We start from the raw sequence: 18,085 nt of genomic DNA on the forward strand, positions 1-18,085 counted from the left end.
AGTGATTTTGACATACTCTTATGGTTCATTCTGTTACATTTCATTTCAGCTATTTTTATTTTAGAAAATAAAAATTTCTCTAAGTAGTACTTTAGCTGTATCCTGTAAGTTTTGATATTAATTTTATTAAAAATGTGTAATTTTCATTAATATTCAGTTGGAGGTATTTTCTAATTTCTATTATAATTTTCCTTTGACCTATGAGTTGAACATTTGTTTTCTAATTTCTAAAAATATATTTTGTTATAAATTTTTAAATGTAGTCAGAGAATATGGCATGATACTAGTTCTACAAAATTTACTGTGATTTGCTTTAAATTAGACATACACAATTAATTACTATGAAGTTCCAAGTATGCTTGAGAAGAATGTACATTTCCTGTTACACAAAGGTCAAACTTTTTTTCTTTGCTTAGTTTTTATTCTTTGATTTTTCAATTTTGAGAGAGGTAAGTCAAAATCTCTATTATTATGGATTTTCCCTGTAATTTTATTCATTTCTGCTTTAATACTTTTTAAGTCAAGTAGGTCAAGGTGGCTGATAGCATTAATTAGGTCCTCTGATTTTACTGATATTTGACTAGTGCTTTCAATTTCTGAGTGTGGTATTAAAATTTCCTAATAATTATAGAATTATCTATTTTTCACTTTATTTCTGTCCTTTCTGTTTCATGTATTTTTGAGGCTTAATTGTTAGGCATCCATTAGGTTTTCCAAAGAGAGCATATAGTCAGGTCTTTTTTATTCAGTTTTATAACATTTAGTTGGAGGGTTCAGTCTATTAACATTAAATGTAATTATTGATGGAATTGGATTTAAGCATACCAACTTACTATTTGTTTTGTTGGTTCAGTCTTTTTGTTGTTGTTGTTGTTGTTCCCTTTTCCACCCCTTTTTGCCTTCTGGATTATTTGAAAGTTTATATTAGAATTCCATTTTAATTTACACGCAGATATTTTATCTTCAGAACTTTTGTTTTTGGTCAGTTACTCTACCCTACCCTACTTTCCTAACTTTTCACAGTCTATTAGAGTTTATATTGTAGCACTTTACAAAAAAATGCAGAAGCTTCAAGATCATATATATTTATTTACTTTTATTTACTTTTGCTATAGTTACATGTATTACTTCTAAATACATTGTTATAATTTTTGCTTTAAGTAGTCTTAAGCATTTTTTAATTAAAAGGAATAGATTCTTTTGTATTTTTTCTTATTTATGATTTCCTTTAATATATTTATAAATTTTTATAATTTCATTTGTTCTAGAAGGTACAGAAACATCATTTAGCATTTCACTTAGCTTTCCTTTATCTAAGAATTCCTCTTTTTTGCTTTTATTCTTAAGGGACGTTTTTGCTGAATGTAGATTTCTGGGTTCACAGTTTGTATGTGTATATGTTGTTTTTAAGGTGCTGCACACTTTAAAAATACTCCACTGTTTTCTGGTTTACATAGTTTCTGAAATTTCAGTGAGTTAAAGCCTCTGCCTTTGGCTCCAGTCATGATCCCAGGGTCCTGGAATCGAGCCCTGTGTCGGGCTCTCTGCTCAGCAGGGAGCCTGTTTCCTCCTCTCTCTCTGCCTGCCTCTCTGCCTGCTTGTGATCTCTATTTGTCAAATAAATAAATAAATAATCTTAAAAAAATAAAATAAAATAAAAATAACTTAAGGGTTTAATAGTTGAATGAAAATTATCACTGTTATTTTAACATTTTCCTGAAAATATTATCCAGTTTATTTAGACTTGAAAAAGAAATATGATATTTAAGTTTGGAGAGTTCAAAATTATAATTATTTTTTTGATAATGTAATTGCACAGCTAAAAAAAATAAAACTAATTAGGAATACTATTAAGTATAACATGAAAACTCTGTATACAGAACAAAATATGATGGGTGGATAAAACCATTTTAAATAGGCGAAAGATTTATGCGATCTGAAGAGAAACCAGAGTATTAAAAAATAGCATCCACAAAAATACCTGGAAAATAAACTTAAAATAACAGTGTCCTAAATAACAGAAGGACATGCTAAAGGACATGAAGAAATCTGAAAAATGAAAAAAATACCCTATGTATGCATGGGCAGATTTGTTATTATAGAGATGTTAGCTCCCCACATATTAATTCAAAATTCAGTTTGTTCCCAAGAAAAAAACAGGCTTTAAAAATTAGATGAGCTTATGTGTAACAAAAATAAACATGAAAATAGGAAAAAATATTTGAACAAGGAATAATGGTCAATTACAGGCAGTTTGGAAGGTTAGATGCCCTAAACAATTCTTGCTGAAATAAATACTTACTGAAATGAAATAAATTTATTTTTTAATATGTCATTGAGCCAACAACAATAAAAACAAGTTAAACTTAGAGATCCCAAAAAACATTGTTGTTTAACTATAAATGCTGAGAGATAAATAGCAAAGATAGAATTTGTATTTTTTTAAAAGATACTGTTTATTTATTTGAAAGAGAGAGAGTGAAACAAGAAAGGTCTCAAATACACAACCTAACCCTACACCTAAAGGAGCTGGAGAGAGAACAACAAAGAAAGCCTAAACCCAGCAGGAGAAGAGAAATCATAAAGATCAGAGCAGAAATCAATGAAATAGAAACTAAAAAAACAATAGAACAAATAAACAAAACTAGGAGCTGGTTCTTTGAAAGAATTAATAAGATTGATAAGCCCCTGGCCAGACTTACCAAAAAGAAAAGAGAAAGGATGCAAATAAATAAAATCATGAATGAAAGAGGAGATATCACAACCAACACCAAAGAAATACAAACAATTATAAGAACATACTACGGGCAACTCTACGCCAACAAATTTGACAATCTGGAAGAAATGGATACATTTCTAGAGACGTATAAACTATCACAACTGAACCAGGAAGAAATAGATAACCTGAACAGACCCATAACCAGTAAGGAGATTGAAACAGTCATCAAAAATCTCCAAACAAACAAAAGTCCAGGACCAGACAGCTTCCCAGGGGAATTCTACCAAACATTTAAAGAAGAATTAATTCCTATTCTCCTGAAACTGTTCCAAAAAATAGAAATAGAAGGAAAACTTCCAAACTCATTCTATGAGGCCAGCATCACCTTGATCCCAAAACCAGACAAGGATCCCACCAAAAAAGAGAATTACAGACCAATATCTTTGATGAACACAGATGTGAAAATTCTCACCAAAATACTGGCCAATAGGATCCAACAGTACATTAAAAGGATTATTCACCACGACCAAGTGGGATTTATTCCAGGGCTGCAAGGTTGGTTCAACATCCGCAAACCCATCAATGTGATACAATACATTAATAAAAGAAAGAGTAAGAACCATATGATACTCTCAATAGATGCTAAAAAAGCATTTGACAAAGTGCAGCATCCCTTCCTGATTAAAACTCTTCAAAGTGTAGGGATAGAAGGCACATACCTCAATATTATCAAAGCCATCTGTGAAAAACCCACCGCAAATATCATTCTCAATGGAGAAAAACTGAAAGCTTTTCCGCTAAGGTCAGGAACACGGCAGGGATGTCCATTATCACCACTGCTGTTCAACATAGTACTAGAAGTCCTAGCCTCAGCAATCAGACAACAAAAAGAAATTAAAGGCATCCAAATTGGCAAAGAAGAAGTCAAACTATCACTCTCTGCAGATGATATGATACTATATGTGGAAAACCCAAAAGGCTCCACTCCAAAACTGCTAGAACTTATACAGGAATTCAGTAAAGTGTCAGGATATAGAGTCAATGCACAGAAATCAGTCGCATTTCTTTACACTAACAACAAGACAGAAGAAAGAGAAATTGAGGAGTCAGTCCCATTTACAATTGCACCCAAAACCATAAGATACCTAGGAATAAATCTAACCAAAGAGGCAAAGAATCTATACTCAGAAAACTATAAAGTACTCATGAAAGAAATTGAGGAAGACACAAAGAAATGGAAAAATATTCCATGCTCATGGATTGGAAGAACAAATATTGTGAAAATGTCTATTCTACCTAAAGCGATCTACACATTTAATGCAATCCCTATCAAAATCCCATCCATTTTTTTAAAAGAAATAGAACAAATAATCCTAAAATTTATATGGAACCAGAAGAGACCTCGAATAGCCAGAGGAATATTGAAAAAGAAAGCCAAAGTTGGTGGCATCACAATTCCAGACTTCAAGCTCTATTACAAAGCTGTCATCATCAAGACAGAATGATACTGGCACAAAAACAGACACATAGATCAATGGAACAGAATAGAGAGCCCAGAAATAGACCCTCAACTCTATGGTCAACTAATCTTCGACAAAGCAGGAAAGAATATCCAATGGAAAAAAGACAGCCTCTTCAACAAATGGTGCTGGGAAAATTGGACAGCCACATGCAGAAAATGAAATTGAACCATTTCCTTACACCACACACGAAAATAGACTCAAAATGGATGAAGGACCTCAATGTGAGAAAGGAATCTATCAAAATCCTTGAGGAGAATGCAGGCAGCAACCTCTTTGACCTCAACCGCAGCAACTTCTTCCTAGGAACATCGCCAAAGGCAACAGAAGCAAGGGCAAAAATGAACTATTGGGATTTCATCAAGATCAAAAGCTTTTGCACAGCAAAGGAAACAGTTAACAAAACCAAAAGACAACTGACAGAATGGGAGACGATATTTGCAAACGACATATCAGATAAAGGGCTAGTACCCAAAAGCTATAAAGAGCTTATCAAACTCAATACCCAAAGAACAAATAATCCAGTCAAGAAATGGGCAGAGGACATGAACAGACATTTCTGCAAAGAAGACATCCAGATGGCCAACAGACACATGAAAAAATGCTCCACATCATTCAGCATCAGGGAAATACAAATCAAAACCACAATGAGATACCACCTCACACCAGGCAGAATGGCTAAAATTAACAAGTCAAGAAATGACAGATGCTGGCGAGGATGGGGAGAGAGGGGAACTCTCCTACACTGCTGGTGGGAATGCAAGCTGGTTAAACCACTCTGGAAAACAGTGTGGAGGTTCCTCAAAAAACTGAAAGTAGAGCTACCCTATGACCCAGCAATTGCACTACTGGGTATATACCCTAAAGATACAAACGTGGTGCTCCGAAGGGGCACGTGCGCCCGAATGTTTATAGCAGCAATGTCCACAATAGCCAAACAGTGGAAAGAGCCTAGATGTCCATCAACAGATGAATGGATAAAGAAGAGGTGGTATATATACACAGTGGAATACTATGCAGCCATCAAAAGACATGAAATCCTGCCATTTGCGACGACGTGGATGGAACTAGAGGGTATCATGCTTAGCGGAATAAGTCAATCGGAGAAAGACAACTATCATATGATCTCTTTGATATGAGGAAGTGGAGATGCAAGGCGGAGGGGGGGGTTGGGGGGAGGTAGGAAAGAAAAAATGAAAAGATGGGATTGGGAGGGAGACAAACCATAAAAGACTCAATCTCAAAAAACAGACTGAGGGTTGCTGGGGGGAGGGGGGACGGGAGAGGGTGGTGGGGAAATGGACATTGGGGAGGGTATGTGCTATGATGAGTGCTGTGAAATGTGTAAACGTGGCGATTCACAGACCTGTACCCCTGGGGATAAAAATACATTATATGTTTATTAAAATAAAAAAATTATTAAAAAAATTTAAAAAATCAGAAAATAAATGAGATATGATCTTAAAAAAAAAAAAGAAAGAGAGAGAGTGAGCACAAGCTGGGGGAGGTGCAGAGGGAGAGGGAGAAGAAGACACCCCACTAAACATGGATCCTGACAGAGAGCTCCAGCCTAGAACCCTGAGATCACGACCTGAGCCTTAGACAGATGCTTAACTGACAGAGCCACACAGGTACCCCTTGTCTGTAGTTTTATGCTATACTTCAGAGAACTTAAACTTCTATTTAAAAAAATACAAATTTATTGAAATATAATTCTCAATTCACTAAAGTGTATAATTCAGTGACTTTAGTACATTCAGTTATGCAACCATCAACAAAATCTAATTTTAGAATATTTTTGTCATCCCCAAAAGAAACACCATACTCATTAATAGTCATTCCATCCCTACTCCTCCAGCATAGCAAGTCTATTAATTGGTGAATAATATTCCATTGTGCAGATATACCACTTTTCTTTACCTACTCATCACCTGATGGGCATTTGGGTTGTTCCCATATTTTGACAATTCTGAATAATTTTGCTGTGAATGTTTATGTGCAACTTTTGTGCCAGCATATATTTTCATTTCTCTTTGGTATATATCAAAGAATGGAATTACTCGATCATATGACAATTCATATTTAACATTTTAAGGAAGTGCCAAATTATATTCCAGAGTCCTCAGGCTTTTACATACTCACAAGCAATATTAGGTTTCCAACTTCTCTTCATCTTTATCAACATTTGTTAGTATCTATCTTTTATTATATAGCCATCCTACTAGATATGTAGTAATATCTCATTATAGTTTTGATTAGCATTTCCCTACTGAATAAAGATATTGAATATCTGTTCATGTGCTTATTTTCATTTCGAATATTCTTTGGAGAAACATTGATTTAGTTCCTTTGCCCATTTACAAATTCTTTTTTTTGTAAATTATTATTATGGTGTTGTAGCAGTTCATTATACAGTCAACCCTTGAACAACATAGGATTTGGGGTGCTTACCCTCTGTGTAGTAGTAAATTCACATATAACTTTTTTTTTTAAAGATTTTATTTATTTATTTGACAGAGATTACAAGTAGGCAGAGAGGCAGGCAGAGAGAGAGGAAGGGAAGCAGGCTCCCTGCTGAGCAGAGAGCCCGAATTTATTCGGGCTTGATCCCAGGACCCTGAGATCATGACCTGAGCCGAAGGCAGAGGCCCTAACACACTGAACCACCCAGGCGCCCCTATAACTTTTTTTTTAATTGAAGTATAATTAACATACAATATTACATTAGTTTCAGGTGTACAGCATAGAGATTGAACAACCCTATATGTCATGCTGTGCTCACCACCATAAGTGAAGTTACCATCCATCACCATACAAAGTTATTACAATATTATTGACTATATTTTTTATGTTATACTTCTCATCTTCATAATATATTTATTTTATAACTGGAAGTTTGTACCTCTTAACCTTTTTTATCTGTTTCACTCATCCCCTACCCACCTCCCCTGTGGTTACCATCAGTTCTCTGTATTTCAATCTGGGTTTGTTTGTGTGTTTATTCATTTGTTTTGTTTTTTAGATTCTATATGTTAGTGAAATCATATGATATTTGCATTTTTCTTGACTTTTTTCACTCAGTATAATACTGTCTAGGTCTATCCACATTGTCACAAATAGCAAGATGTGATTTTTTTTATGGCTGAGCAGTATTCCATTGTGTGTGCATGTGTGTGTGTATACACAAAATCTTCTTTATACATTCACCTATGGATGGACAGTTCCATTTTTTTGGCTATTGTAAATAATGCTGCAATAAACATAGGGGTACATATATCTTTTTGAATTAGTGTTTTTATTTTCTTTGGATAAATACCAAGTAGTGGGAATACTGGAATATATGGCATTTCTATTTCTAATTCTTTGAGAAACCTCCATACTGTTTTCCATACAGTGCACTAGGGTCTCTTTCCCTTGACACCCTTGTTATTTCTTGTCTTTTTTATTCTAGCCATTCTGACAGGTGTAAGTTAACGTCTTATTGGTTTTGATATCCATTTCTCTGATGATAAGTGATGTTGGCGATCTGTATGTCTTCTTTGGATAAAGGTCTATTCAAGACTTCTGGCCTATTTTTCAATCAGATTGTTTTTTTGTTTTGTTTTGTTTTGTTTTTTGTGTTGAGTTTTATAAAATCTTTATATACATATTTTGGTTTTTTTTAATTTATTTTGGATACTAACCCTTATCAGATATATCATTTATCAGATATATCATTTGCAAATATCTTCTCCCATTCAGTAAGTTGCCTTGTCATTTTGTTGGTGGTTTCCTTAAATGTATAGAAGCCTTTTGTTTTGGTGTAGTCTCAATAATTTATTTTTGTTATGTTTCTCCTACCTACAGAGACATACCTAGAAAAATGTTGGTAAAGCCAACATCAAAGAGACAACTGCCTGGATTTCCTTCTAGGAGCTTTATGGTTTTAGGGCTCACATTTAGGACTTTAGTCCATTTTGAGTTTATTTTGTTTATGGCATAAGAAAATGGTACAGTTTTATTCTTTTATATACAGCTATTCAGTTTTCCTAACATTGTTTTTGGAGACTGTTTTTTTCCTATTGGATATTCTTGTCTCCTTTGTCATAGATTAATGGACCATATAAGCATGGTCCATTTCTGGTTTATTTCTGGGCTTGCTATTCTGTTTGATTGGACTGTGTGTCTGTTTTTGTGACAGTACCAGACTGTTTTGATTACTACAGCTTTGTAGTAAATCTTGAAATCTGGAATTGTGATACATCCATCTTTGTTCTTCTTTCTCAAGATTACTTTGGCAATTCAGGACCTTTTGTGGTTTGATACAAATTTTAGGATTGTTTGTTCTAGTTTTGTGAAAAATGCCGCTGGCATTTTGATAGGAATCATATTGAATTTGTCAGTTGCTTTGGGTGGTATGGACATTTTAATGCTACTCTTTCAATCCATGAGCATGGAATATATTTACATTTGTTTCTGTCATCTTTAATTTCTTTCATTGTGTTTTGTAGTTTTCAGAGTACAGGCCTTTCACTTCCTTGGTTACATTTATCCTTAGGTATTTCATCCTTTTCAGTCTAATTATAAGTGGAATTGTATGTATGTATGTATTATTATTATTATTTATTTATTTTTCTGCTACTTCATGATTTGTGTATAGAAATGCAACAGATATTTATATATTAATTGTGTACCCTGCAACATTACTGAATTCATTTATTACTTCTAATAATTTTTTGGTGGAGGCTTAGAATTTTCTGTCATGACATCTGCAAAGTGACGATTTTACTTCTCCCTTCCCAGTTTGGATGCCTTTTATTTCTTCTTCTTGTCTGATTGCTGCAGCTAAGGACTTCCTGTACTATGTTAAAAAGTGGCAAGAGTGGACGGCCTTGTCTTGTTCCTGATCTTAGAGGAAAAGTTCTCAGTTCTTCACCATTGAATATAATGTTACCTGTGGTTTTTGTTATATATCTATTTTGTAATGTTAAGGTATATTCCCACTAAACTCATTTTGTTAGATGTTTTCATCATGAATTTATGTTGAAACTTATCAAATACTTTTTGTGCATCTATTGAGATAATCATATCATTTTTTTAAAAAGATTTTATTTAATTTGACAGAGAGCACAGGTAGGCAGAGAGAGAGGAAGGGAAGCAGGCTCACTGCTGAGCAGAGAGCCCGATGTGGGACTCGATCCCAGGACCCTGGGATCATGACCTGAGCTGAAGGCAGAGGCTTTAACCCACTGAGCCACCCAGGCGCCCCAAGATGATCATATCATTTTTATCCTTCATTTTGTAAATGTGATATATCACATTGAGTGATTTGCAAATATTGAACCATCTTTGGTAAATTCTACTTGATTATGGTGAGTGATCCTTTTAATATATCATTGAATGTAGCTTGCTAATATTTTGTTGAGAAGTTTTGCATCTGTGTTCATCAGGGATCTTGCTCTATAGTTTTCTTTTTTGTAGTGTCTTTGGTTTTATTATCAGGATATGGCTGACATTATAGAATGTATTTAGAAGCTTTCCTTTCTTGTCTACCTTTTGGAATAGTTTGAGAAGAATAGATATTAACTCTTCCTCAAATGTTTGGTAGAATTCACCCGTGACTCAATCTGGATGTAGACTTTTGTTTATTGGAAGTTTTTTGATTACCCATTGAATTTTATTAGTAGTAATTGATCTGTTTAGATTTTTATTTCTTCCTGATTCAATTTTGTAAGTTTCTATGTTTCTAGGAATTTATTCATTTCTTCAAGGTTGTCCACTTTATTGACATATAATTTTTGTGGTAGTTTCCTATAATCCTCTGTATTTCTTCAATTTCAGCTGTTATTTCTCTTCTTTAATTTCTGATTTTATTTATTTGAATCTACCTTTTTTTGGTTTTGATGAGTCTAACTAAAGGTTTATCAATTTTTTTATCCTTTCAAAGAAACAGCTTTCAGTATCATTGATTGTTCTGTTGATTTTTTAGTTTTATTTCATTTATTTCTGCTCTTATCTTTATTATTCTCTTCCTTTTACTAACTTTGGGCTTTGTTCTTAATTTCTAGTCCTTTTAGGTGTAGGATTAGATTGTTTATTGGAGATTATTTTTGTTTCTTGAGGTAGGCCTGTATTGCTCTAAATTTCCCACTTAGAACTATTTTCACTGTATCAAAGATTTTAAGCACTGTGTTTTCATTTTTATTCCTCTACTTTTTTTTTTTTTTTAGCGTGAGTAAGCATGAGTGGGAGGTAGGAGCAGAGGGAGAGGGAGATAGAATCCCCAACAGGCTCCATTCCCAACCAGCACAAAGCCCAGTGTGAGTGTCCATCTCACAATACTGAGATCATGACCTGAGCCAAAATGAAGACTCTGATGCCTAACCAACTGAGCCACCCTGATGCCCCCATGTATTAATTTTCTATTTGATTTCTGATTTCTTCATTGACCCACTGGTTGCTAGTAGCATATTGGTAGCCTACTTGTGTTTGGGTTTTTCCTTTTTTTTTTTTTTTTCTTCCTTATGATTGTCTTGTGGTTTCATACTATTGTGGTCAAAAAGGATGTTTGATATGATTTCAGTAATCTTAAATTTATTGAGACTTGTCTTGTGGCCTAACATGTGATCTATCCTAGAGAATGTTTCATGTGCGCCTGAACAGAATGTGTATTCTGTTGTTTTGGGATGGAATGTTCTGCATATTTCTGTTAAGTCATTCAAAGACATCATTTCCTTATTGTTTTTCTGCCCAATCTATCCATTGGTGTTAAGTAGTAGTTATAGACCTTTACTATTATTGTATTAATGTCAATTTCTCCCTTTTTTATGTATTTGGGTGCTCTAATGTTGACTACATAGATATTTACAATTGTTTTGGCTCTTGTTGTATTAACCACTTTATCATTGCATAGTCCCCTTCTTTGTCTCTTGTTAATAGTTTTTTTTTTTTTAGTCTGTTTTGTTAAACACAAGTATTGTTTCCCCCCTTTTTTTTCACTTTCCTTTGCATCATCTTTTTCCATCCTTTCGCTTTAAATCTGTATATGTATTTAGGTTTGAAGTGAGTCTTTTGTAGGCAGCATAAAGATGGGTTGATCTTATATTTTTATTTATTCTACCACCCTATGTTTTTGATGAGGGCATTACACCATTTATATGTAAAGTAATTATTGATAGGTATCTAATTTGCCATTTTGTCAGTTGTTTTCTGTTAGTTTTTGTAGTTCTCTGTTCCTTTCTTTTTCTCTTCTTTGTAACTGATATCTTTCTTTAGTGTTACGGTTGGTTTTCTTTCTCTTTATTTCTTGTATATGTATTATAGGTTTTTGGTTTGTGGTTACCATAAATTTAATATCTAACATTCTAAGTATATAGAAGTGTATATTAATTTGATGGTCACTTAAGTGTGAATATATTCTAAAATAACTTTATGTTATTTCTCCCTTCACATTTTATGTATATTTTATCATAATTACATCTTTTTATTTTCTGTACCCCTTCATTAATTTCTTAGATATAATTAACTGCATTATTTTTTCATTTAACCTTCAAACTAGCTTTATAAGTGATTGCTCTATTACCTTTACTATATATTTGCTTTTACTCATGATATTTTTTTTCTTTTGTGATTTTCTTACTTCTAGTTATAGCCTTCCTTTTCCACTAAAAGAAGTTCCTTTAACATTTATTGTAAGACCAGTTCAGTGGTGATGATCCTTTAACTTTTCTTTGGGAAATTCTTTATTGCTCCTTCAATTCTGAATGATAACTTTGCTGGAAAGAGTATTCTTGGTTGTAGATTTTTTTTTCTTTTCAGCTCTTTGAATATATCATGCCGCTTTATTCTGGCCTGCAAAGTTTCTGTTGAAAAATCACTTGATAGCTATTTGGGGCTTCCTTCGTACATAACTAGTTGCTTATCTCTTGCAGCTTTTGAGATTCTATCTTTAGTCTTTCTTTTTCCTTTTTTTATTTCAATTTTTTATTTAAATTCTAGTTCATTAACATACATGGTAAAATCGGTTCCAGGTGTAGAATTTAATGATTTATCACTTACATATAACACTCAGTGCTCATCACAAGTACTCTCCTTAATACCCATCACCCGTTTAGCCCATCCGTCACCTGCCTCCCTCCATCAACCTTGTTTGTTTTCTATAGTTAAGAGTCTCTTATGGTTTGCTTCCCCCCCTTTTTTCCCAATGTTCATCTGTTTTGTTTCCCAAATTACACATGAGTGAAATCATATTTTATTTACCTTTCTCTGACTTCTTTTGCTTAGCATAATATATTCTAACTCCATCCAAGTCATTGCAAATGGCAAGATTTCACTCTTTGTGATGGCTGAGTAATATTCTGGTGTGTGTGTGTGTGTGTGTGTGTGTGTGTTTGGTCAATGGACACTTCACTTGGGCTCTTTCCATAATTTGGCTATTGTTGATATTGCTGCAATTAGAAGCATCAGGGTGCATGTGTCCCTTTGAATCAGTATTTTTGTGTCCTTTGGATGAATACCAAATAGGTCATAGGGTAGTTCTATTTTTAACTTTCTGAGGAACCTCCGTACTGTTTTCCACAGTGGCTGCATCAGTTTGTATTACCACCAACAGTGTAAGAGGATTCTAATATTTCCACATCCTTGCCAACATCTGTTATTTCCTGTATTGTTCCTGTATTGTTAACATTCTGACAGGTGTGAGGTGATATCTCACTGTGGTTTTGATTTTCATTTCCTTGATGATAAGTGATGTTTAGCACCTTTTCATGTGTTAGCCATCTGGCTGTCTTCTTTGGAAAATGTCTATTTATGTCTTCTGCCAGTTTCTTAACTGGGTTGTTTGTTTTTTGGATGTTGAGTTTGATAAGTTCTTTATACGTTTTGGATACTAACCCTTTATCAGATAATGTCATTTGCAAATATCTTCTCCCAGTCTGTAGATTGTCTTTTAGTTTTGTTGATTATTTCCTTTACTGTGCAGAAGCTTTTTATTTTTAGATGGTCCCAATAATTCATTTTTGCTTTTGTTTACCTTGCCTCCAAAGACGTGTCTAGTAAGAAGTTGCTACAGTCAAAGCCAAAGAGGTTGCTGCCTCTGTTCTCCTGTAGGATTTTGATGGTTTCCTGTCTCACTTTTAGGCCTTTAGTTTTATCTTTAATCTTGTACATTTTAATTATTATGTCTCATGGTGTGGATGTCCTTAGATTAACCTTGTTTGGACCTCTGCTTCCTGAGCCTGGATGTCTATTTCCTTCCCCAGGTTATTGAAGTTTTCAGCTATTATTTTTTTAAAATAAGTTTTGGACCCCCTTTCTCTTCCTTATCCTTCTGAAATGCATATAATGAGGATGTTTGTTTGGTTGATGCTGTCCAAGGTAGTCCTTAACCTATCCTCATTTTTTACAATTTTTTTTCTTTTTTGCTGTTCAGGTTGGGTGCTTTCCATTACCTTGTCTTTCAGATCACTTCTGTACCTTCTAATCTACTGTTGATTCCCTCTATTTGATTTTCCACTTCAGTTATGGTATTCTTCAACTCTAATGATGGTTTTTTGTATATTTAATCTCATGTTAAAGTTCTCACTGAATTCATCTACTCTTCTCTCATTGAGCATCTTTATTACCATTATTTTGAACTCTGTCAGGTAGGTTGGTTATCTTTGTTTCATTTAGTTCTTTTTCTGAGGTTTTATCTTCTTTCATTTGGAACATATTCTTCTGTCGCCTCTTAACTTGACTTTTTTGTTTCTGTGAGTTAGGTGCAACAGCTATTTCTTCTAGATTTGAAGGAATGATCTTGTGTATTGTCATCCCCTTGTAGACTGCGCCTGGTGACTTCGGTTGGCTGGCTTGAGCTGTGGCTGTTGTGTATTATGGGTCCTAGTGCACCCTGTGCTGGGAACTCTCTGGTTGTATGGCTGAAACTGAAATGGGTGTGGGCCAGTGTGGTCCTAGGGCTCTCCACATAAGAATGCCCTGTCAGGACAGCTGAAGTGGGTGTAAGCTGTGTTGGGGGTTGGAATCCTGGGACTCTACACAGAGTCTACCCTGGCAGGATGGCTAAAGTTAAAGTGGGTACAAGCTGGGATGTCCTAGGACTCTCCACACAGAGAACACCCAAGCAAGGTAGTTAAACCTGAAGTGGGTGCTGGGTGGGGTGGGAGGTGGGGGCGTTCTGGAGCTCTCCATGCATAGTATGCCCTGGCAGGATGGCTAAAGCTAAAGCTGGTGCAAGCTGGGGTGTCCCAGAGTGATCTCATGGAGGGGAAACGCTGGTGGGGAGGCTGGAACTGAGGCAGAATGTGAGCCAGATGTTCCCAGTGTGCTCCATGCAGAGGAGGCCCTGGTGGAGAAGCTGGAGCCAAAGTGGGCATAGACAGGGGGTTTCTGGAGTGCTCCATTCAAGGGGTACCTAGTAAATTGTCTGGAGTGAACATTATGTGGACCCGGAATGTTCTGGAGTGCTTTGCCCATGTGTTACTTTGGCAAAAGCTTGAGCTGTAGTGAGCACTGAGCAGGAGTGTTACAGTGTCCACCGCACTGGGGCTGTCTTGACGCGATGGCTGGGGCTGGTGTGAGCTAGGGGCCCAGGGATATTGAGGTGGCAGGCTAGCTAAGGTGCCTGGATCATGGCTCTTGTTTGTTCTATCAAGGTGGAGAGGAGAATGTAAATCATGGTGCTTTCCAGCCAGAAGAAAGTTTCAGCAGCTCGCTCGCCATTTGGTGAAGTTCTAGGGTTTGACCTTTTATATGGTAGTTACTCTTTTAAACTGTGGCACTGTTTTTCTGTGGCACAGGCCATCAAGGTCTGGTATGGGCTAGGGGTCCAAGTCTTGCTAAGGTGGGAGGTCAGCTATGGCACCTGAACCCTGCTCCCATCTTTACTCTCATGGTGGAGGGCGTTCATAAACAGTGGTGTTCACCAGTCCCACCAGCCTTAAGAGACTTCCAGCTCCTCTCCCTTTTGGCTGGTTCCATTATATTCTAGTTGCCCTTTTAAACCATGGCTTTTTTCTACACCCCAGGACAGATGAATCTGCTCATGGTCCGTTAGTCCTGTCCCTCCCCACTGTAGTTCACAGTGTTGGTGTTAGAGATTCCCTTTTTTACTATTTCTCCCTCTCTTGTGCTTTTCTCTTTTTGGTCTCTATCTTTCCTTGTACAGAAGCTGTTCAGTTGGCTCTCAGTTCTTCTTCAGGAGGAATTACTCTATTAGTAGGTATAGATTTGGTGTGTCTATGGAAGGGTTGAGTTCTGGGACTTCCTATATCACCGTCTTGGACCGTAACTCCCAAGTTCTATCTTTCAATGCTTAATCTAGCTTCTAGAAAGTCATCTGCAGAAATCTGTAAAATTTTCTGTCATGAAGTGAAACCATAATATTCTTAACTCCTACTTCATGTACTCCTACTATTCTCAATACTTCAAGTTTATCACTTATTTGTTTAGGATACCTTATATTATAAGGTTTATATATGCTTTGCTTAAACTAGTAAATTTTAAGTTTCCTGGTGGTCAGTTATTTCTTTTTACCATGCCATTTAGTATAGTACTTTGAACATAAAGCGTATCAATAAATGCAATTTTATAACAATTTTTTACAACATATAGACATATTTCAATTACTGAAAATGAACATAATCAAAGTTGAAAAACTTCAGCCAAAAATTAATTATTGGAGTTAGAAATTAAAGTAAATAATTAATTAATTAATTTGAATATTATTCATTTTTACTGAAATCACTGCATAATACTAGTGTGTATCCATTGAAAAATTATAATTGGTTACACACACACACACACACACGTATAGATATAAAACAGCAAATATACTATCTTGATTTGATTTATGGCTTGGCGATTATTAGAGAGGAAATGGATGAAAAAGATATCAACTGAGGAGAATGAGTCTTCTTCCTTCCTGTGTTATTTACTTCAATTCTCTCTGTTCCCACATGTTACCCAACCAGGAATCACCAACCAGCTGTTTCTTATCCACTGCTCAGAGTCCCTGAGCCAAAGTTCTATCTTTGTAAGGCATCATGATCTACATATAATGTCAGCAATTCCTTTTTATATATAATAAGGATACTTTAAATTTTAATTTTTTTTTACTGTGTGAATGATTATACCAATATTTTATTATTGATTACTTCTTTAGTTGATGTAGGGTAAAGGAAAGAGAAAGCAAATTCAGAAAGCATGCCATGAAGCAGAGAAAGTATGTTATATGCTGATACCCTGCCCTTTAAACAAATTAAACAAAGTTATTTTGACATCCTATTTGGATTATGACTGTGCCATTCTGAAGCTATCCTGAAAAATTTACACTTAAATGCACATAAGCATTTATCTACATAATAGGTATCTGTGTCTATAAACAGTTGTGGCAATACAAGAATAAATAAGGGTACTTATTAAAATAAAAAAAATACCTCAAAAATGTCAATTTTAACAAAATGAGACATATAAGTATAGGCAAAATCACAACTGGAAAGACGTTATTTGCAGAAATAGCTTTACTTCCATTTTCAACTCTTTTTGATCATTTTTCAAAATCCATGAAGTCTAAACAACATAACATTTCCCTACAAGGAAATATTTTTATACAAATATAGTACATCATTGAAATATACCATCTGTGTTCGTTGTCTAATGGGCTTTCCATTAAACAAATTTGATGAAAGTGCAATGATTTTGATAGTCTATCATAAGTTTTAAATGGCAAATCTTTTTGCATGCAAAAGGGGTTTGCTTGTATTATAGATAAAATCTATAATGGCCCTAGTATGGATTTTTGTAATTTTATATTTCATTATGCAGATAAGTGTGTATGTGTATGTGTCTTTAATTCTAAAGTAATCTTAAGACTTACATAATTAAAATAACTATATGAGGCTAGATTTATTCATGGAGAATATAAAACAATATAGATATGGTAAGTTTACAAATTACTTTATTGCTTAGGGAGGGCACGGATTGCATGGAGCACTGGGTCTGGTGAAAAAACAATGAATACTGTTATGCTGAAAAGAAATAAAAAATAAAAAAAAAACCAAATTACTTTATTGCTTATATAGCAGTCAATTGTTAGGATTCAACAGATTGTTTACAAATTCAACAAATATGTTAGAATGCATAGAATTGTATTTATCCTATTATGAAAAACACATTAATTACCTTATTTTTTCTTTATATTCTTTTAGTCATATATTTGGAATTGTCATGGATGTATAGAATTTAAATACAATTTAACAAAATCCTTTTTCTTTCTATAGGAAAAAGTCAAAAAGAAGGAAGAAAATCTGAATCTTGTAAACCAATTCTAAAAGTAGAATACAAGACTTGTAGAAACAGGTATGCATTTTTTATTTTGGGTGATATGAGAATATATATAAGAAACAGAGACAAGAATGAACTTTACTGATTATGTATTATTTAAAGTTTCATATAATTATGTAAGTATATTAATTGGCTAAATCCTCTTCACTGATAATAGCAACTTCTTTATTATTTAATATGAATATCTATGATATTATGATGAATATCTAATTATTTTAACTTTCTATGAATATTCAGATGAATATTTAATTTAACAATGTCAGACTTTTGGGCCATGTACATTACAAGTAGCAATTACAAGTAGCAATCATTTAGTATTATTAAGCATAAGCATAACTATTGGTACTGCATGTGAAAGAATTAAATACATAACCAAGTCTCTGTACTTCATGATTTTACATTCTGAACTTGGAAAGATTATAGTTAGTTGGAAAAATAAAGAGTTATATGTATTAGCTTAATAAAATAGTACTAAATTTTAAGATATAGAAAATTAAGTTGAATAATAATATATAATAAAATGATA

At 34.3% G+C, this 18,085-nt stretch overlaps 1 protein-coding gene across 1 annotated transcript in view; it reads left to right on the forward strand.

The window, feature by feature from the left end:
* Nucleotides 1-18,085, forward strand: part of STXBP5L (syntaxin binding protein 5L) — a 408,526-nt gene that overhangs the window by 211,456 nt on the left and 178,985 nt on the right. Inside the window, exon 10 of the mRNA XM_080822438.1 lies at nucleotides 17,496-17,574. Within this exon, the coding sequence (XP_080678564.1) occupies nucleotides 17,496-17,574 (79 nt within the window). The remainder of the gene's footprint in view (nucleotides 1-17,495; nucleotides 17,575-18,085) is intronic.

Source organism: Martes martes (genome assembly GCF_963455335.1).
Source record: "Martes martes genome assembly, chromosome: 1".
Lineage (NCBI taxonomy): Eukaryota > Metazoa > Chordata > Mammalia > Carnivora > Mustelidae > Martes > Martes martes.